The sequence below is a fragment of the Gracilinanus agilis genome, chromosome 4 (assembly GCF_016433145.1).
Source record: "Gracilinanus agilis isolate LMUSP501 chromosome 4, AgileGrace, whole genome shotgun sequence".
Taxonomy (NCBI): domain Eukaryota; kingdom Metazoa; phylum Chordata; class Mammalia; order Didelphimorphia; family Didelphidae; genus Gracilinanus; species Gracilinanus agilis.
Window position 1 is genome coordinate 423,327,511 of NC_058133.1, and position 16,007 is coordinate 423,343,517.

A 16,007-nucleotide genomic window follows, 5' to 3' on the forward strand; every position below is an offset into this window, starting at 1 on the left:
TTGACTCTTGACACAGTTTAACTGGATACTGTAATGAAGAAAGACAGAAGTGTTGTTCCTTCTCTGGTATTTGAGTTTTAATGCAGTAGTGGGGTTATCCTGTATGTCTGTGTGGTGTGGTGCATATGGAGCTGGCCTTGGAGTCAGGAAGACCCAGGCTCAAGTTCTGCCTCATATATGTTGGCTGTGTGCCTGAGCAAATGTATGCAACACACTAAGACACTAAAACCATGTTGCTGATCTATATTAGCGAAGGGAATTTTTTCATTTGGGAAGTCTGTAGACCAGTAAAGTCACAGGTCTTGTACCTATTCTTATTAATGCTCAAATTAAATTATTATTTAAATCTATTTATTTATTTTTTAATTTTATTATTTAAATTAAATATTCCTACTTCTTTTAAGTTGATTTCCAAGTGTCATATTTTATAATTACTTGGATTATTCCTAAACTGTGGCTCCCACAGTTGAATATAACATAGTTCATTGGCCTAGAGGCAGAAGGGACCTCAGAAGCCATGGGGTCCAGGGAGGTTAAGTCCAAGGTCCTAGAATAAGTGTAAGAGAAGAGATTTGAACTCTGCTCTTCTTGTTTCCAGAATCCATATTCTTTACATTGTCGGGACACTGTTTTGGATGTGGTCTGTATGGGTCAGACTACTGTAAGACTATAGCCTAATTCAGTCTGGACACAATATTTTTGTTAACTTAGACTAGGTTGACAGTAGCTTTTTTCTGGGGGGGGGGCTACCATGTCACATTGTTGACCACATTGACTCTGTGGTCCATTAAACCCCCTACTCCTTTTTTTTTTTGCATTAATTGCTTTCTAACTATCTTCCCTATCGGGCACTTGTGAAATAAGTTTTTATTTAAATATAAGTGAAGGTCATCACACTGATCATATTTTATTCAAACGCATTATTTTTCCAACCCATTATTCTTACCTAGTCAAATATTTTTGGAATCTAATTCTGTCATCCACTATACTAGCTATTCATCCAAGTTTCTTTTCATTTGCAATTTTGACAAACACATCATTAAAATAAAGTTATCACTAAAAATGCTGACTAGAATAGGGCAAAGTACAGAACTCCTTAACAAATCACTAGAAACTTCTTTCCCTGTTGACACCGATTTCTTAATCAATATTTCAAGAATCTGGTTATTCAACCAGTTCTGAAACTGCATAATTGTACTGTAATTTGGTTCATTTTTATGTATTTGTACACAAAGATACATCAGGGATTTTACAATATTTTTCTCAATCTTGGCATAAGATATCTGCATCATTTTCCTAATCTATTAATCTAAAAGTATTGTCCAAAAATTTGGACAAGTCTGGCATGACTTGTCTTTAATGAGCCTATGTTGACTTCTTTTTTTAAGACCATTTATTTAAGAATCCTAGCATTTCTTTATAGTTCACACTTCATTTATTACTGTTTCACTTTTGTCTTTGTGTCCCACATTTCCTAGCATAGTAATTGGTACCTAGGAGGCACTTAATAAATAGTAGTTGATTCATCTTTTTGTAAATAATTTTAAGTGCTGTGGGGGTTGTAATAATCATGATGATGATGATGATAAATAACATTTATCTAGAGCTTTAAGATTTGCAAATTACAAATATGACCTCATTTAATCTTCATAGTAATCTTGAGAGATAGGGCTATTATCCCAATTTTACAGATAAGGAAACTAAGATAGACAGCATGACTTTCTGGGATAATACAGAAGTGTCTAAGGCTGGATTTGAACTTGAATCTTCTTAACTCCACTTTCTCTCTAGCTGCTGCAATTCTTTTATATTAATTTAACTATCTAAGCATAAAGTATACATCAGTTTTCCAAAAATCCAAAATATTTTCTCAAAGGACGATAAAAAACAATATGGAAAATTAAAAGTGGTTACATACTTTGTTATAGTTTAATATCCTCAAAATTCTTCAATTATTAAATTTTTAAAAATCCACACGTATCCTTCTTTCTTTTCATGTGACACCATGTCCCAGGAACATGAATTTAGAGCTAGAAGGAATCTTTATAGACCATCTAATCAAACCCCTTATTTTACATGAGAACAAGTACCCTGCTCTTTGTCCAAAACTACATTAGCTGTAAAAGAAAAATGAGGCTTTTGGGCTATTCTGTGTTGTCACTTAAGCCTCTGTCTCTCAAGAAACTCTGAATAATAATTCCAATGGAAAGAAATGCCACTTATTGTCAAGGTCAAATTTTGCGTAAGTAGAGATTTTCTTCCTGCCAAAGTCACCCAGCTAGGAGTTCAAAAACTCAATAAGATTTGGCAACAGACTTCCTCTTGGACCCTTTTGACTGCCTAAAACATCTGCTGGTGCACTGCATTTATTATTAATATGAAACAAGAACTTCAATATGGAAATTTATCAGATTATTCATTTGTGCAACTGGCATCTCTGATGAGTTGTAATACTGTATACTTTCTAAATTCATTTTCTTTTGGAAATTGTATTTTTTTAATATTGCTTTTTTTGATTTACCAATTTTCAGAGCTGGTTTTTGAAACTGACTGAATACCATTAGCTTTTTAATTCCAGTAAAGCTATTTTGGTAAGAGGACTAGAATGCTAATGAGATAGTTTGGAAAAGCAGTGGCTAGAACACTGGACTTGTAGCGAAGATATCCAGAGTTCAAATTCAGCCTCAGGCAGTTAGTTACTAGTTACCTGATTCTAAGCAAGTCACTTAATCTTATGTGCCTCAGTTTCCTCATTGGTAAAAAATAGAGATGACAGTGACATTTATCTTGCCCTTCTCTGCCCCCTTCCCTGATTGTTGTGAGGGAAAAATGAGATAATACTTGTAAAGTGCTTTGCAAATCTTAAAGCATTATACAAATGCGATTACTATTATTATTATTATTATTATTATGTTATTCTATGCATACTGCCAGGTGTCTCATGAAGGTGGTATAGCTAAGCATAATATTGACCATGAGACTATATTATTTTATGAAATGTCAAATAAATACTTTCCAGAACAAGAGAAGGCTTTGGGTAAGGACTGTGTTATCTAAAGACCAGTTTAGTTCAGTGTGGAAAAATCTCATTCCAAGAAGGTTGATGAATTCTTTGGGACAAAGCAAATCATGATAACTGCCTGTTTCTGTTTAAAGAGGTTAAGATCTATGCAAGCAGAAAGCATATGAACACCATTCAAATCACTCATCTTTTAGGGAATTAGAATATTAAAGAATAATTATCATAGTGAAAAGATCCTGTAACTAAGCCTACAGTTAGACTTTCCTTTGTTAATTTGCATCCTCTATATGGTTTTTCCCCTCAACTTTCCTTTTAATGAAGGAGGCAATCATGCACACATATAGGTATATATAACATAGATTCAAGTATATCTATGAGGGGAAGGCATTAGGAGCTGGGTGGACTGGGAAAAGCCTCATGCAGGAAGTACCACTTGGGCTGAATCTGAAAGGAAACAAGTTTCCAGGGGGCATGGATAAAGAAAGAGCATGTTCCAGGTATAGGAGACTGTCTGTATAAAGGAATACCCTGTAAAAAACAGGGAGAAGACCCACTTCTGGTTGGGTTTGGCTAATATCACTAATTAGGTTATAGATACATATTATAAAAATATGAAACAAGTATAATTAAAACCACCTCATATAATTCTGGATTTGAAACAAACAAAAAACATTTTAACTTACTAAGAATTTGAAGGAATCAGGATTTAAAGAAATCTTGAGGGGGAAAAAAGACATATTATTTAGCATCTGATTTTTGGGGGGGGGCTACTAATTTAGAGCAATATCACCCTGAACTTTTAGAGAAAAAGAAATAATTTGGGCCTTTTAATTCAAATTTGAACAATCCTTCTGTGTAAATTTATTAGTTTGGAGCTAGACCTGTGATTTCCCTGGAAAAGTGACCTTCTGGGTGATGAATCTCCCATTACTAAGGCAGGTTTTCTATAACTTAGAAAATTTCCCAGGATAGTCAAGCTAGCAAGTCAGAAGAAGGAACCAAACTGATGTCATCTTGACTTTGAAGCTGTTTTCCATCTATAACCTCACACTTTTTCTTTAAGGGCTGCTACATTTCCCCTAAACTTTCCAATTTAATCAGGCATAACTCAGGGGGGTGGAGAAATGTGGGGAGCAGAGGGAGGGATGCTCAGATAAAACCTGTCTCCTCATCCTTAAAGTTGGGCTAACAATTTGGGATAACTCAATTGTGTATTTGTGCCACATGTGTATTGCCAATCTGACAGTTTTGTTTACTATTTAGTAGTTATTTAGTATTAGTAAACTCTTTTGTTTAGTATGAAACCAAAGAAACTTAGGTACTGAATTATGAGTCATTCAGAAAATGTAAACAATTCAAGGAATTTCTTGAGAAACATTTATTTGGCAAAAAAGGTGAAGCTTTTGTTAGGACCAGCATGGTAAGGGATTGATGTTGTGTTTCCTGGAAGGTCAGAAGCTCAAGAAAACAGGCAAATATAATTAAAATAGAAATCAAGCAGTAACAAACCAAGAGGACTCATTATTTTCTAGGGTTGGATTTCTAATGGACTAGCCTTATACTCTACTTCTGTCCTGACCTTTAATTCTTCTCAGATAAGACTGTACTATCCTTATGGGCTTAAATTTGAGAGGAGGAGAGATACAAAAGGAAGAAGGATCAAAGAACATTTTAGAACATCCATGATTTCTAGCTGGAACCTTGAAGCATTGTACATTTTCATTTACTCCATTCTGCTGGACATTTCTGGTGGGAAAGGTGGGGAGTGTGTCATTTATTGTTCTTGCCAAATGTTTTTCCTTCATGTTTTCAGATTTTATCTGCAAACACGGCTCCACACTTTTATAACTAAGCTCACAGAGACACCATACCTGTATGTTATCAAAACATAAATGCTACGTTTTTGTGTTCTGTCTCTTTTTTAAGAAAAGGAAGTGCCAAACAAACCTATGCGAGTTCGAGTTCGGCCTTCAGATGACAAACTCTCTGTTCAGTGGAAAGCGCCACGTGCATCAGGCATGAAGAGTCCCCGTAGGTCCCAAGGTTTTCTACTGGGCTATGGAGAAAGTGGCAGGAAGATGAATTATGTTCCTCTGACAAGGGATGAGCGAGCACATGAAATTAAAAAACTAGGTAAGTACAGTTGCAACATGACTACAATTCTAATGGATTGTTACCTTTGATCATAGTACAATGGTTTTTCCTCTGTTATTAAGGAATTAGTACACCTCCAAAAATTAGTCCATCATGGGAATAATTTAAGATACTTTAAAGAATTTCAATGAAATATTATAAAATTATATTTTAAATAAATGTATTTATATGGTATATAAAAATTTTAAAATTAAATATAACAATATAATTATAAAAATTAAAGTCTTTCTTATAGAGTTGATTTTTTTCATAGATTATATTTTCTCACATTTTTCCTTTCCCACATACATATTTATCCCATTTTACTAACAAAAAATTCAAGAAAATATTTTGACTTCATAAATTCCTTTAATTTTACATATATGCACATATATAGATGTAGGTATATAGATATATATTTTCCTTCATTTAAATGGCAACCACTCTTTTCTAATAGGAATTAATTTTATTTTTAGCATGACAAATCTCTATCAGATTTTCTGAGAAAGAAGATATTTTCACATTCTTACCACTCATTCATTTAAATTAATTAATTTAATTTTTTAAACCCATGCCTTCTGAAAATTGATACTAAGTATCAGTTCCAAGTCAGAAGAGTGACTCGTCTAGGGTCACAGGGCTAGGAAATGTCTGAAGTCAAATTTGAACACATGTCCTCCCAACCAGGCCTGTTTTTCCATCCAGTGTGCCACCTAGCTGCACCTCTCTCAATCATTTTTTAGGCTTCACCCTCTAATTTCTGGTTCCAACACTAAACTGAAACTTGTCTCTCAAAATGACTGACAACCTCATTCAATGATTTTCTCTCTGTTCTCATCGTCTCACTTTGTAACTTTTCAAAAAGTCAAACAATAGACATTTAATAAGCATCTACAGTGTATCCAGAACTGTGCTAAATGCTAAATGCATTTGACACTATTAACCAGATTTTTCTTTTTTTATATTCTCTTCTTTAGCTTCTGTGAACATCATCACATTCTCTTGATTTTCATCCTCCTTCTGGGAATGTTCCTTCTGTTTTCTTGTCTGCTCCTTCATTCTGATCCCTCAATATTGATTTTCCTGAAGGTTTCACCCATGTTTCTCCTTTGTTGTTTCTCTGATGACTCTTTTGTTTTCATCCCTACCCACTCCCATGGTTTCCACTATAATTTCTATGCAGGGGATTTCCAGCCATCCCTGAGTTCCAGACTCTCATCTGTCTTATTGGCATTTCAGTCAATGTGTCTAAAGGCAGAATCTGCCAGATGTTCACTAATCTGCTTTTTCTAATGTTCCTATTTCTGTTAATATTCCATCATTCACTTATCATCCATGTTGAAACAATGGTGTCATCTGTGACTCTTTTCTGTCTCGTATCCCACAAGTAATCACTTATCTAGTTCTTTTAAGCCTTCTCCTGCGATATCTATTAGTATGTTCCCTTCTTACCATTCCTCCTATCACACTGGGATAAGCCCAAATTATTTAATAATTAGTCCTGATCCCCTGTCTCTCCATTATTCCATTTGTATTCCACCCAATTGCAAGATTACACTTTCTTATGCCCAAATCTAATCATGACCTGTGGTTGGATTGGCAATTCACCGTGTAATTTCATTCTTACATGGACTTTGGGCACACAATGAGGATAGATAATGATCGATATCCCTAGAATTAAAAAGAAGGAAGAGAGTTTCTCTCATTTGCAAAAGGGAATATCTATATAGAGTACAGTGCTTGGATTTGCAATTCTGTTGCTGTAGGGAACTTCTAAAGGAGGGAACTTTTGTCAGTATAGATCTGAACCTTGAGAATTGCTTGGACCAATATATCATAGGAAGGACTTGAATTTGGGACTTTTCTGGCTTTGAGGCTGGCTGTCTTAGCTCTATTGGATACTTCCTCCAATGCAAATAATGACAGACCTGAATTCTACCCTCAAATCCTTATGCTTGTGCAGAAATGTCTTTTTTGTTTTCTTGGTAGCCTCTGAGTCGGTGTATGTGGTCTCCTTGCAATCTATGAATTCCCAGGGGCAGAGCCAGCCTGTGTACAGGGCTGCTTTGACCAAGCGAAAAATCGAAGGTCAGTTTTCGTAAATACTTTTTGGTTTACCTGCAGATCATGATGTGTGATGGTGCTTATAAATGGCTGGGTCGTACTAAAGGACAATCAGATTCTGGAGAAACCTGAGCATCTTTTAAAAAGCTATCATTTTCCCCCCTCTTTGTCGTATGCTGGCTTGGTCTTGGTGATATCTCTCATCCTTGAAATATAGCTCATTTACACATCTCAAATGGGAAGGGATCATTAAATGATAAATAAGGTCCGATGTAGTATATTTATTCCAACCGGGATTTTAGTGCCCATTTCACAGAAACTAACTCTTGATGACAGCAGCTCTGAACAAGTTGAGGGGTGGATGAATAGATCTGTGGAGAGTGACTGCATTCTTAATCTTATACTAGCAATCACTCATACTGCATAGAGAAAATTGTTAGCATTGTAAAATATACAAAACAGTTATTGACTCATGAAGTGGCTCATGGCCACTAGATGTATCTATGTTTGACCATTTTACATATCTGTGTTTGTTTGAAATTCATTTACAAAATTATTATAAAATATTTAAAGAAAAGCAAGTTGTGACTTTGAATCACAGGCAAGCCCAAACTCTCCAGATTTGAAAACCATTATGCTTATTATTTATGATAGGAGAGTTTTCTTCTCTCATATATACAATTATTTTGATTTTTAGTTATTTCTGTTGGTATTTCTCCCCCCTCTTTTTGGGTACAGACTGATTTCTGTACCAAATGATTTCATTTGTTGAATGATTTCATTATGTTGAAATTGATTTCATTAATGTTGAAAACTCATGATAAGGAAACTCTTTACCAATGTAGATCGACAACCATTCTGCAACTTATAGAGAGTGCTTGAGGCACTAAAAGTTTAAGTTAGAGATCTAGCATGTGTCAGAGGCAAGACTTGAACCCAGGACATCCTGAAATCAGAAGTCAGCTCTCTACCCACTTACCATGCACTCTAATACATTATACATGCCTTTTTCTGGCCCATTATTCAAGGAAAAATAAGCCTTTTCACATAATCCCATAATTTTTCCCCTTTAACTCAAAAATATGAAAGTTGGCAGCCTATGTGGAGTAGTGGGTAGAATGCCAGGCTTGGAGTCAGGAAGATCTGAATTCAAAACTTGCTTTACACACTTACTGTGTCTGGAAAAGTCATTTAACTGTGTTTGCTTCAGTGTCCACATCTGTAAAACAAGGTGGAGAAGGAAATTAGAAATCATTCTGTTATCTTTGTCAAGAAAACCACAAATGAAGAGTTAGACATGCCTGAAAATGACTCAGTAACATTATAATTTTAGTGTCTACTGATATCACACGGTCTAATCTAAGACTGAACACAAATAATAATAATAGCTGACATTTATATTATATTTTAACATTTACAAAGTACTTTAACATACGTTATCTAATCTGATCTTCAGGACAGCCCTGTAAGACTGTTTCTAATATTATCTCCATTTTACAGAAGGTAAAACTGAAGTTTAGAAGATGTAAATGACTTGCCTAGGACTGAATAGCTAATAAGGACCAAAGGCAACTAACTGTCTTCTTGATTCAGAGTCTAAAGATCTCTCCCTAATACTGCCCCAATATTTTTAGTTGTTTGAACTAGAATTGGCATTCCATGCCAAAGACATCAACTAAATGGCATTTTAACCAGTTCCTAACTTTGACATGTTCCCAGCCCCCAAATTAATGCTAAGAATGTTATGTTATAAACTGATAAAATTTGTTGTTGTTTGACTGTTTTAGTTGTGTTTGACTCTTCATGACCTGATAGTGAATTTTAAAAAGCATCCTTGAACAAAGTGCCTTTTTATGAAGTATTTATTCTTTATTAAGTGGTTAGGGTAGTAAAGTGAAATGCCCTGCCTCTTAAGCTGAAGATTTATTTTGGTTTAAATTTTTTATACTGATTAAACAAATAATTGCTTAAGTTTTTAACTCAGTTTCACTTAAAATGTAAGATTTCTCCCTCTCTCCCTTCCTTCCTTCCTTCCTTCCTTCCTTCCTTCCTTCCTTCCTTTCCTTTCCTTTCCTTTCCTTCCCTTCCCTTCCTTCCTTCTTTCCTTCCNGGATTATGATTCTGAAAATCATTCTGGAAAGCAGTTTGGAACTATGCGCTTAAAGTTACTAAACTGTATATATTCCTCTGTACATTTAAAAAACATTTCAGTGACACTTTTCTTTTTTTAATCACTACTCCATTCTACTTCAAATCCTGAATGTTAATTTAAATGTGTGCATGCAAATCTCTACTGTCAATTTACATAGAAATATAGTACATATGATGTTTGTTCTTCCTACTCCTTCCTTCATGTTTGTATAATCTTTTTCTTCATACACCGAAATTATGGGAAATAGTAAGTTCCTTCCCCATTCCCTAATTTCTTCTTCCTTAGTAGAAAAAAAATCCACCTTCTCTTCTCTTCCTTCCTTCCTTCCTTCCTTCCTTCCTTCCTTCCTTCCTTCCTTCCTTCCTTCCTTCCTTCCACCTTCTTCCAACACTAGTCATTGAACTGGATTCAATAGAGATTTCTCAGAAGATTCCTAGATTTTGATGTAACTGCTTTGTTTTATTTCAGAGGAGGATGAGCTTGAAGAGCCTGAAGACATAAGTGTGCGAGTTATGTCATCTCAGTCAGTTCTTGTTGCCTGGGTGGATCCCGTTTTGGAAAAACAGAAAAGGACAGTAGCATCTAGGTAGTTTCACTTATTTTGTTGGATCATGGCATTATTCACTGAGAGACATCCATTGTGATGAAAGAATCTCTACTCAAGTCCTCTGATTTCTGATATCTTGCTTTTTAGAATTAGCCTGCCATATTAATTAGTGCATAGTACCATCATTGTGAATAATACATTTTTATTTATAATTAGTTGGCTATAGCTGAGGTGCCATGAAGGAAACTGCATGGAAGAGAAATGCAGTAAAGTGTGTGGCAAAGTTAAAGCTCTACAGAGTTGAAGATGCCTTTTTTTCCCCCTCAAAGCAAAAGCACAAGTTTAAACATTTTCTCATGTTTCTCTGAGGCGTGCATTTTCTTTTTTTTTGTGCCCCAACTGGTGATGAACCTGCTTTTCCATCCACTACTCCACCTTGGTGTCCACCTAGCATTTTCCCCATGGATTCCTTTACGGAACAATTCTGTTGTCAGTGCCTGCTTTTCTATCCCGTACTGCCTCACCATTCCTGTAGGCAGCAGGACTTTCCCTCTGGCATCAGGTTTCTTGATCCTGTAGCTTCAGTGCCCTTGAGAGGAACTCTTTCCCAAAATCAGGTCTTGTCTTCCTTAGCCTCAAAATCCATAGTATTTCTATCAGGGATTTAAATTGGTTTCATAGGCTGATAAATGTAATGAAGAATCCTTCCTATTGGATTTCTTTGCAGTGGCTAAGCATCCCTCAAAGTCAGTAGCTACAGAGGAGAAAGGCCAGCAGGTGTTCATTCCCAGAACATTTTGTTGACTAAATGCCAACACTGAACTGTTTCTCATCAACAGGCAGTATACTGTGCGCTATCGAGAGAAAGGAGAATCGGCAAGATGGGATTATAAGCAGATTTCTGGAAGAAGGACTCTGATAGAGAACTTGATTCCAGACACCATGTATGAATTTGCAGTCCGTATTTCACAAGGTGAAAGAGATGGCAAATGGAGTACTTCAGTCTATCAAAGAACACCAGAATCTGGTTCGTATTTAAAAGGGTCTTTGAATTTTCTATCAGGAGGTGCCCCTGCAGTAGGATTTATAGAGAACATAGTCCCAACGTCCCCAGATTTTAAAGTCCAAGAATAATATTCCGTCAGAAAGGACACTCCTTTTAGAGAGGTTAGTTTTAAATTTTTTGGTAAAGTTCCAATGTACAAACACAGAGTTGTTGATTAATCATTTTTCTGGGCATATGCTTTGCCATGTGCTGAATTTTTATACCAAATTGCTATTCTTTCAACATGTGGAGTCCATTAAATACCACTCTCATAATGTACATAAATAACCATTGAGTATTATTTTTGTGACAATAGAAGGGAAAATAGCCTCTCCCAGGATGAAGACCTATGCTTGATTCTGAGAATTCATGTGTTAAAGCTGCCACTATACTTTGTAGCATATCTTTACAATTACATATTATAAATTATGGGATTAGATTTAGAAGAGAACGTGAAAATCAGATTATACACTCTCCTCTTTTTATAGATAAAGAAACCAAAGTCTAGAGAGTAGCAACATTTTATCCCAAATTTCCCTCTCACCAAAGGTGTAAAGGTTGGACCATAGATAACCTCTGGGCTATTTCAATACTCTCATTAAAACTCTAGATAAAATGGTCTAGTAGTGGATTGAATACTTGACTTGGACTCAGGAAGACCTGGGTTTGAACCCTGTCTTAGACACTTAGTAGTATTTATTGTTGTTCAGTTGTGTTTTGTTTTTTTTTTGGTAATTTCTGACACTTTGTGACCCCATTGGAGATTTGTTTGTTTGTTGTTGTTGTTGTTTTTGGCAAAGATATTAGAGTGGTTTATTGCCATTTCCTTCTTCATCTCATTTTACAGTTGAGGAACAGAGGCAAACAGGGTGAAATGACTTGCCTAGGGTCACATAGCTAGTGAGTGTCAGAGGCCAGATTTGAACTCATGAAGATGAATCTCCCTGATTCTAGGCTCAGTATTCTATCTAACCTGCCACCTAGCTGCCTTAGTGTATATAAGACCTTTGCAAGTTGTTATATCTCTCTAGTTCTGTTTCTTCATCTGTAAAATGAGGTGGTTGGTAGTGCCCAGCTTTGAATCTATGATTCTATGTTTCATAAATTAAACTATATTTTCTAATTTTCCATAATTAATACTATAGTTTTCCACAAATAATAATACCATAATACTTTGCTCCCATTATACTGACCCATTGGTAATTCCATAAACATACAATACATTGTATTTTTCAAACTTGGTACCATTGCTCATGCTATATCCTTCACCCAGGATGTCCTCCCCCACCTCCATCAGGAGATACAAAATGAGTTCAAACTCAGCACTTGCTCATCGTGTGTCCTTGGGCTTAACCTTTGCTTGCCTCAGTATCTTCATTGCTAAGATGAGGATAATAATAGTACTTAATGCCGAGCATTGTTGTGAGGATAAAGCAAGACGATATTTGTAAAGTTCTTTGCAATCCTTAAAGCACAATATAAATGCAATCCTTAAAGCACAATAAAATTCAGTGAATATTGGGTGAATTAAATCTCCAAAACAATTAACCAGATTTTTTCTAAACTCATATGTTATCTGCTTCATAGACAGTGACAGTAGTGATATAAATTGCTATATTACATCAGCGACGGTCATGGTCTTGTTTCCTACACATGCACTGACAATCATATTGACATCTATTTGAATGATGTTTGTGGACCAATGACTGTCAGCATGTGTCATTTGCTTTTTTAGGATCTACAACGTCCCATGTAATAAGAGCTTCAGGATGCATTGAATAGTCACTGTCTCAACATAATATTTACCTTTCTGAGTAACTTGTTCTTTTATAGCTCCCACCACAGCACCTGAGAACTTGGATGTCCGTCCAGTAAAAGGCAAACAAACAGCTGTCACCGCATCTTGGGATGCACTTCCAGAGACAGAAGGGAGAGTCAAAGGTAGGAAGTCCCTTGTACAAAAATGCATGAGGATGTGGATGTGATCTATACTGTATGCTTAAAGTGCCAGATGATTTCTCAGTGCTGGCTACTCCTGTTATCTGAAAAGCAGCTGGGAAAGGAGCTTGTCTCTTGGAGAGTTTTAATTCTAGGAAGGACATTTGTTGCAATAATTTTCCAGGTAGTGAAGATGATTTACACGCAAATCTTCATTTTGCCCATTCCCCGCCCCCCCCCAATTCAGCTTCTTGTGTTATTCTTTGTGTTTTGATCATGTTTGTGGCACTGTCCTCTTAACCCATCAGAACAATCCCCTAAAGTTTAAAATGTCTTATATGTATGACCTATTTGCTGTACCACAGAAGAAGTGAAAAACTCAGTGTTAACCACAAATATCCTTAACTAATTAGAGAAGGATGTGAGAATGCTTAGTGATGATGGATTTATATCCTATTTGTCCAAGTCCCTTAGTGAGGAAATGTGGTTTTAAAATATGATTACATTTAAAATATACAAACCAAATAAACTATTCTCAGCTTGTCAATTCTCAAGTATATTTTCTGAGAATATAATAAACAAATGTTGCCCCTTATAATGTAGGTGGTTCCATATAAGGTTCTATATAAGTGTATATATATATACATATATATATATATATACATACACACACACACACAGAGGTGTACATACACAAATATACACATGCCTGTGTGTATATTTTGTATGTGGGCGAACTACACAAAAGTTATATAGAGCAGATGGTCCCTTATTGATATGAGAGAGAAAATCTTATTTAAGAAGCCATCAATATCATACTTAATGCATTCCAGGTTTTCTCCATTTTGAGATAATTTACTACATTTGTCTAGTATTTTGTCTCTCTTGTTATATAGCCTTTCATTTTTCTCACTCTGGTTCTAGTCTAAAGATCCAGTCTGGAAGGAATTTCTGGTTAGTAGCCAGTTAATTACATGGCCAGAAAACACAGTTGCCTCTGAGTTTCTAAATCAAAAGCATCTCACTGAATAGCTCCTTTCTGTCCACATTTCTCATCCATCCCTAGACTGGCATTCTTATCACAATTTTTATTTAAGTTTCCATATTTAAAATTCATAATAACACTTGCATTTTCTATGTAGAAGAAGTGGCACAATAGAATAGCAGATCCTGTATTGTAATTGGAGTCTTTCCATGTTCCTTAATCAACAGAGTATATCCAATCTCCCTATTTTACTCATGTGGCTTCGAACAATGGATTCCTTTTCTTAATTTTTGACCACTGCAAAAGACTATATTGTACAAAGTTTAGAAATCATCAGTTGCATTGAGGAGAAAAAAGCTTGAGTTTTTGGTTGGTATTGAAAACAATAATATGATTTAGGACATATTGTACTACTTAATCGTTTTTGTAGTAAAGGCATTTGATTTTATAATTACCGAATAGAACATTTATTTTCAGAGTATTCGCATCAGAATACCATTACAGGATTGAAATATCCATTAGAAGACATTAAAATTATTATTTAATGATCTACCCTACCTTTTGAATGTTACCAAAGTAATTTTATCATTGCATACCTTGTTTAAAAATATTATAAGTGCCACTGGATGTAAATGCCTTTTCAATATGGAATTTATCTAGATTAAGTCAGCAACTTGGTAACGAAATCACTAACAGAAAATAATCACAGTTTAGTAAACAAAAATATTTAAAGCTGTCACCAGCTGAGTAGAATCAATTTCCAGTAGCTGTTGCTTCTCAATGGATTTTTTTTTTTCATCACAGCAGATTATGGGGTAATTGGCCATAAAGAAAATAACTGTGTAGAGGTTTAAGTTTTGCCTCCTAGATTCCATATGATTAACTTCCTTAAAATATAAAATTGCTAGTGAATTAACTACATATCCTGTCTGGTAGTCTGAACGAATGCTAGTTCAACATTTCTCATGTCTTTGTACTCCGGCTGTTGACTTGACGTGCATTGCTAGTGTTTTAATTTTAGTAATGCACGTTCTAATTCATCCTACCCATACAGTCTGTCTGCTGGACACAGGACTGTTTTCAGTTTCCTCCTTCCAACCGTCTGCCAAATCATTTCAGAATACATTCTTTCATACGCCCCGGCTCTCAAACCATTTGGAGCAAAGTCCCTCACCTATCCTGGAGAGACTACTTCTGCCATAGTGGATGGCCTGCAGCCTGGGGAACGCTATCTTTTCAAAATCCGGGCCGCAAACAGGAGAGGACAGGGTCCTCAGTCTAAAGCCTTCATTGTCGCTATGCCAACAAGTAAGCATCTTGTATTTGTTGCTCTCTTACTCTCCATCTTTGTCTCTCACATATCATTCTGGCTTTGTCTTGTGTTACTTTAGATGATAGTCCTGAATCAAGTTCTGTTTGATGGATAGATTTTATCCCGAATTTGTATTGAAATTTTAAAATAGGAAAAATAATCTTATATAGAAATTCTTTTAAAACAATCTGTTTTCCTCAGCAGGCTGAATTGAATCCTCCATGTAAGATAAAAATGCTATTTATTATAATTGGTATCACTCTCTAATTTTGTATTGAAAGTAAAATGGAAAAAAAAACCATTTAGATGTCACATAGGGATACTTTTGCTGTTTTGATGCTTATTTTGCTCCCTTTTCATCAAAATACTAGTTTAAGTTAATTTTGTAATGTATGTACTTGAACGGTGTCTGAACATAAAATGTGAAGGGAAGAATTGGCACTGACTTCGTTTATCTGATGAATCCTGACAGCTTGTCAAATTAACTTGGGGCCCCCACTGTCCTTTTTTTTTTCTCCTATCTACATAGCTGTGAATTATCTTATCCAGCTACCCATCCCCAGATAAACTAGGTAATGCTTCACTTCACTGTCCAACCATAAACAGAGAGGTCCTGGTCTGCTCCCAAGTTAAATTTTGAAGAAAGCAAAGTTTGCCTTTGGATCTCCCAGCCTTCCTTTTCTGTCCCCTTTTATCTACATCACTAATACTCAATATCCAACATCTGCTAAAGCATATTTTTATGAAAGGCTCTGATTTTAGTCTTATATACCTTATGTCCAAGACCTCTCTACATTCTAAGCCTTCTT

The 16,007-nt window shown here is 35.5% G+C and overlaps 1 protein-coding gene across 1 annotated transcript in view; it reads left to right on the plus strand.

Annotated features, from left to right (window-relative positions):
- The window catches only part of FNDC1 (fibronectin type III domain containing 1), a 113,482-nt gene that overhangs the window by 52,436 nt on the left and 45,039 nt on the right, over positions 1–16,007 (plus strand). The window contains exons 5-10 of the mRNA XM_044675750.1: positions 4,949–5,155; positions 7,145–7,243; positions 9,840–9,957; positions 10,758–10,945; positions 12,797–12,904; positions 15,006–15,194. Coding sequence (XP_044531685.1) covers positions 4,949–5,155; positions 7,145–7,243; positions 9,840–9,957; positions 10,758–10,945; positions 12,797–12,904; positions 15,006–15,194 — 909 coding nt within the window. The remainder of the gene's footprint in view (positions 1–4,948; positions 5,156–7,144; positions 7,244–9,839; positions 9,958–10,757; positions 10,946–12,796; positions 12,905–15,005; positions 15,195–16,007) is intronic.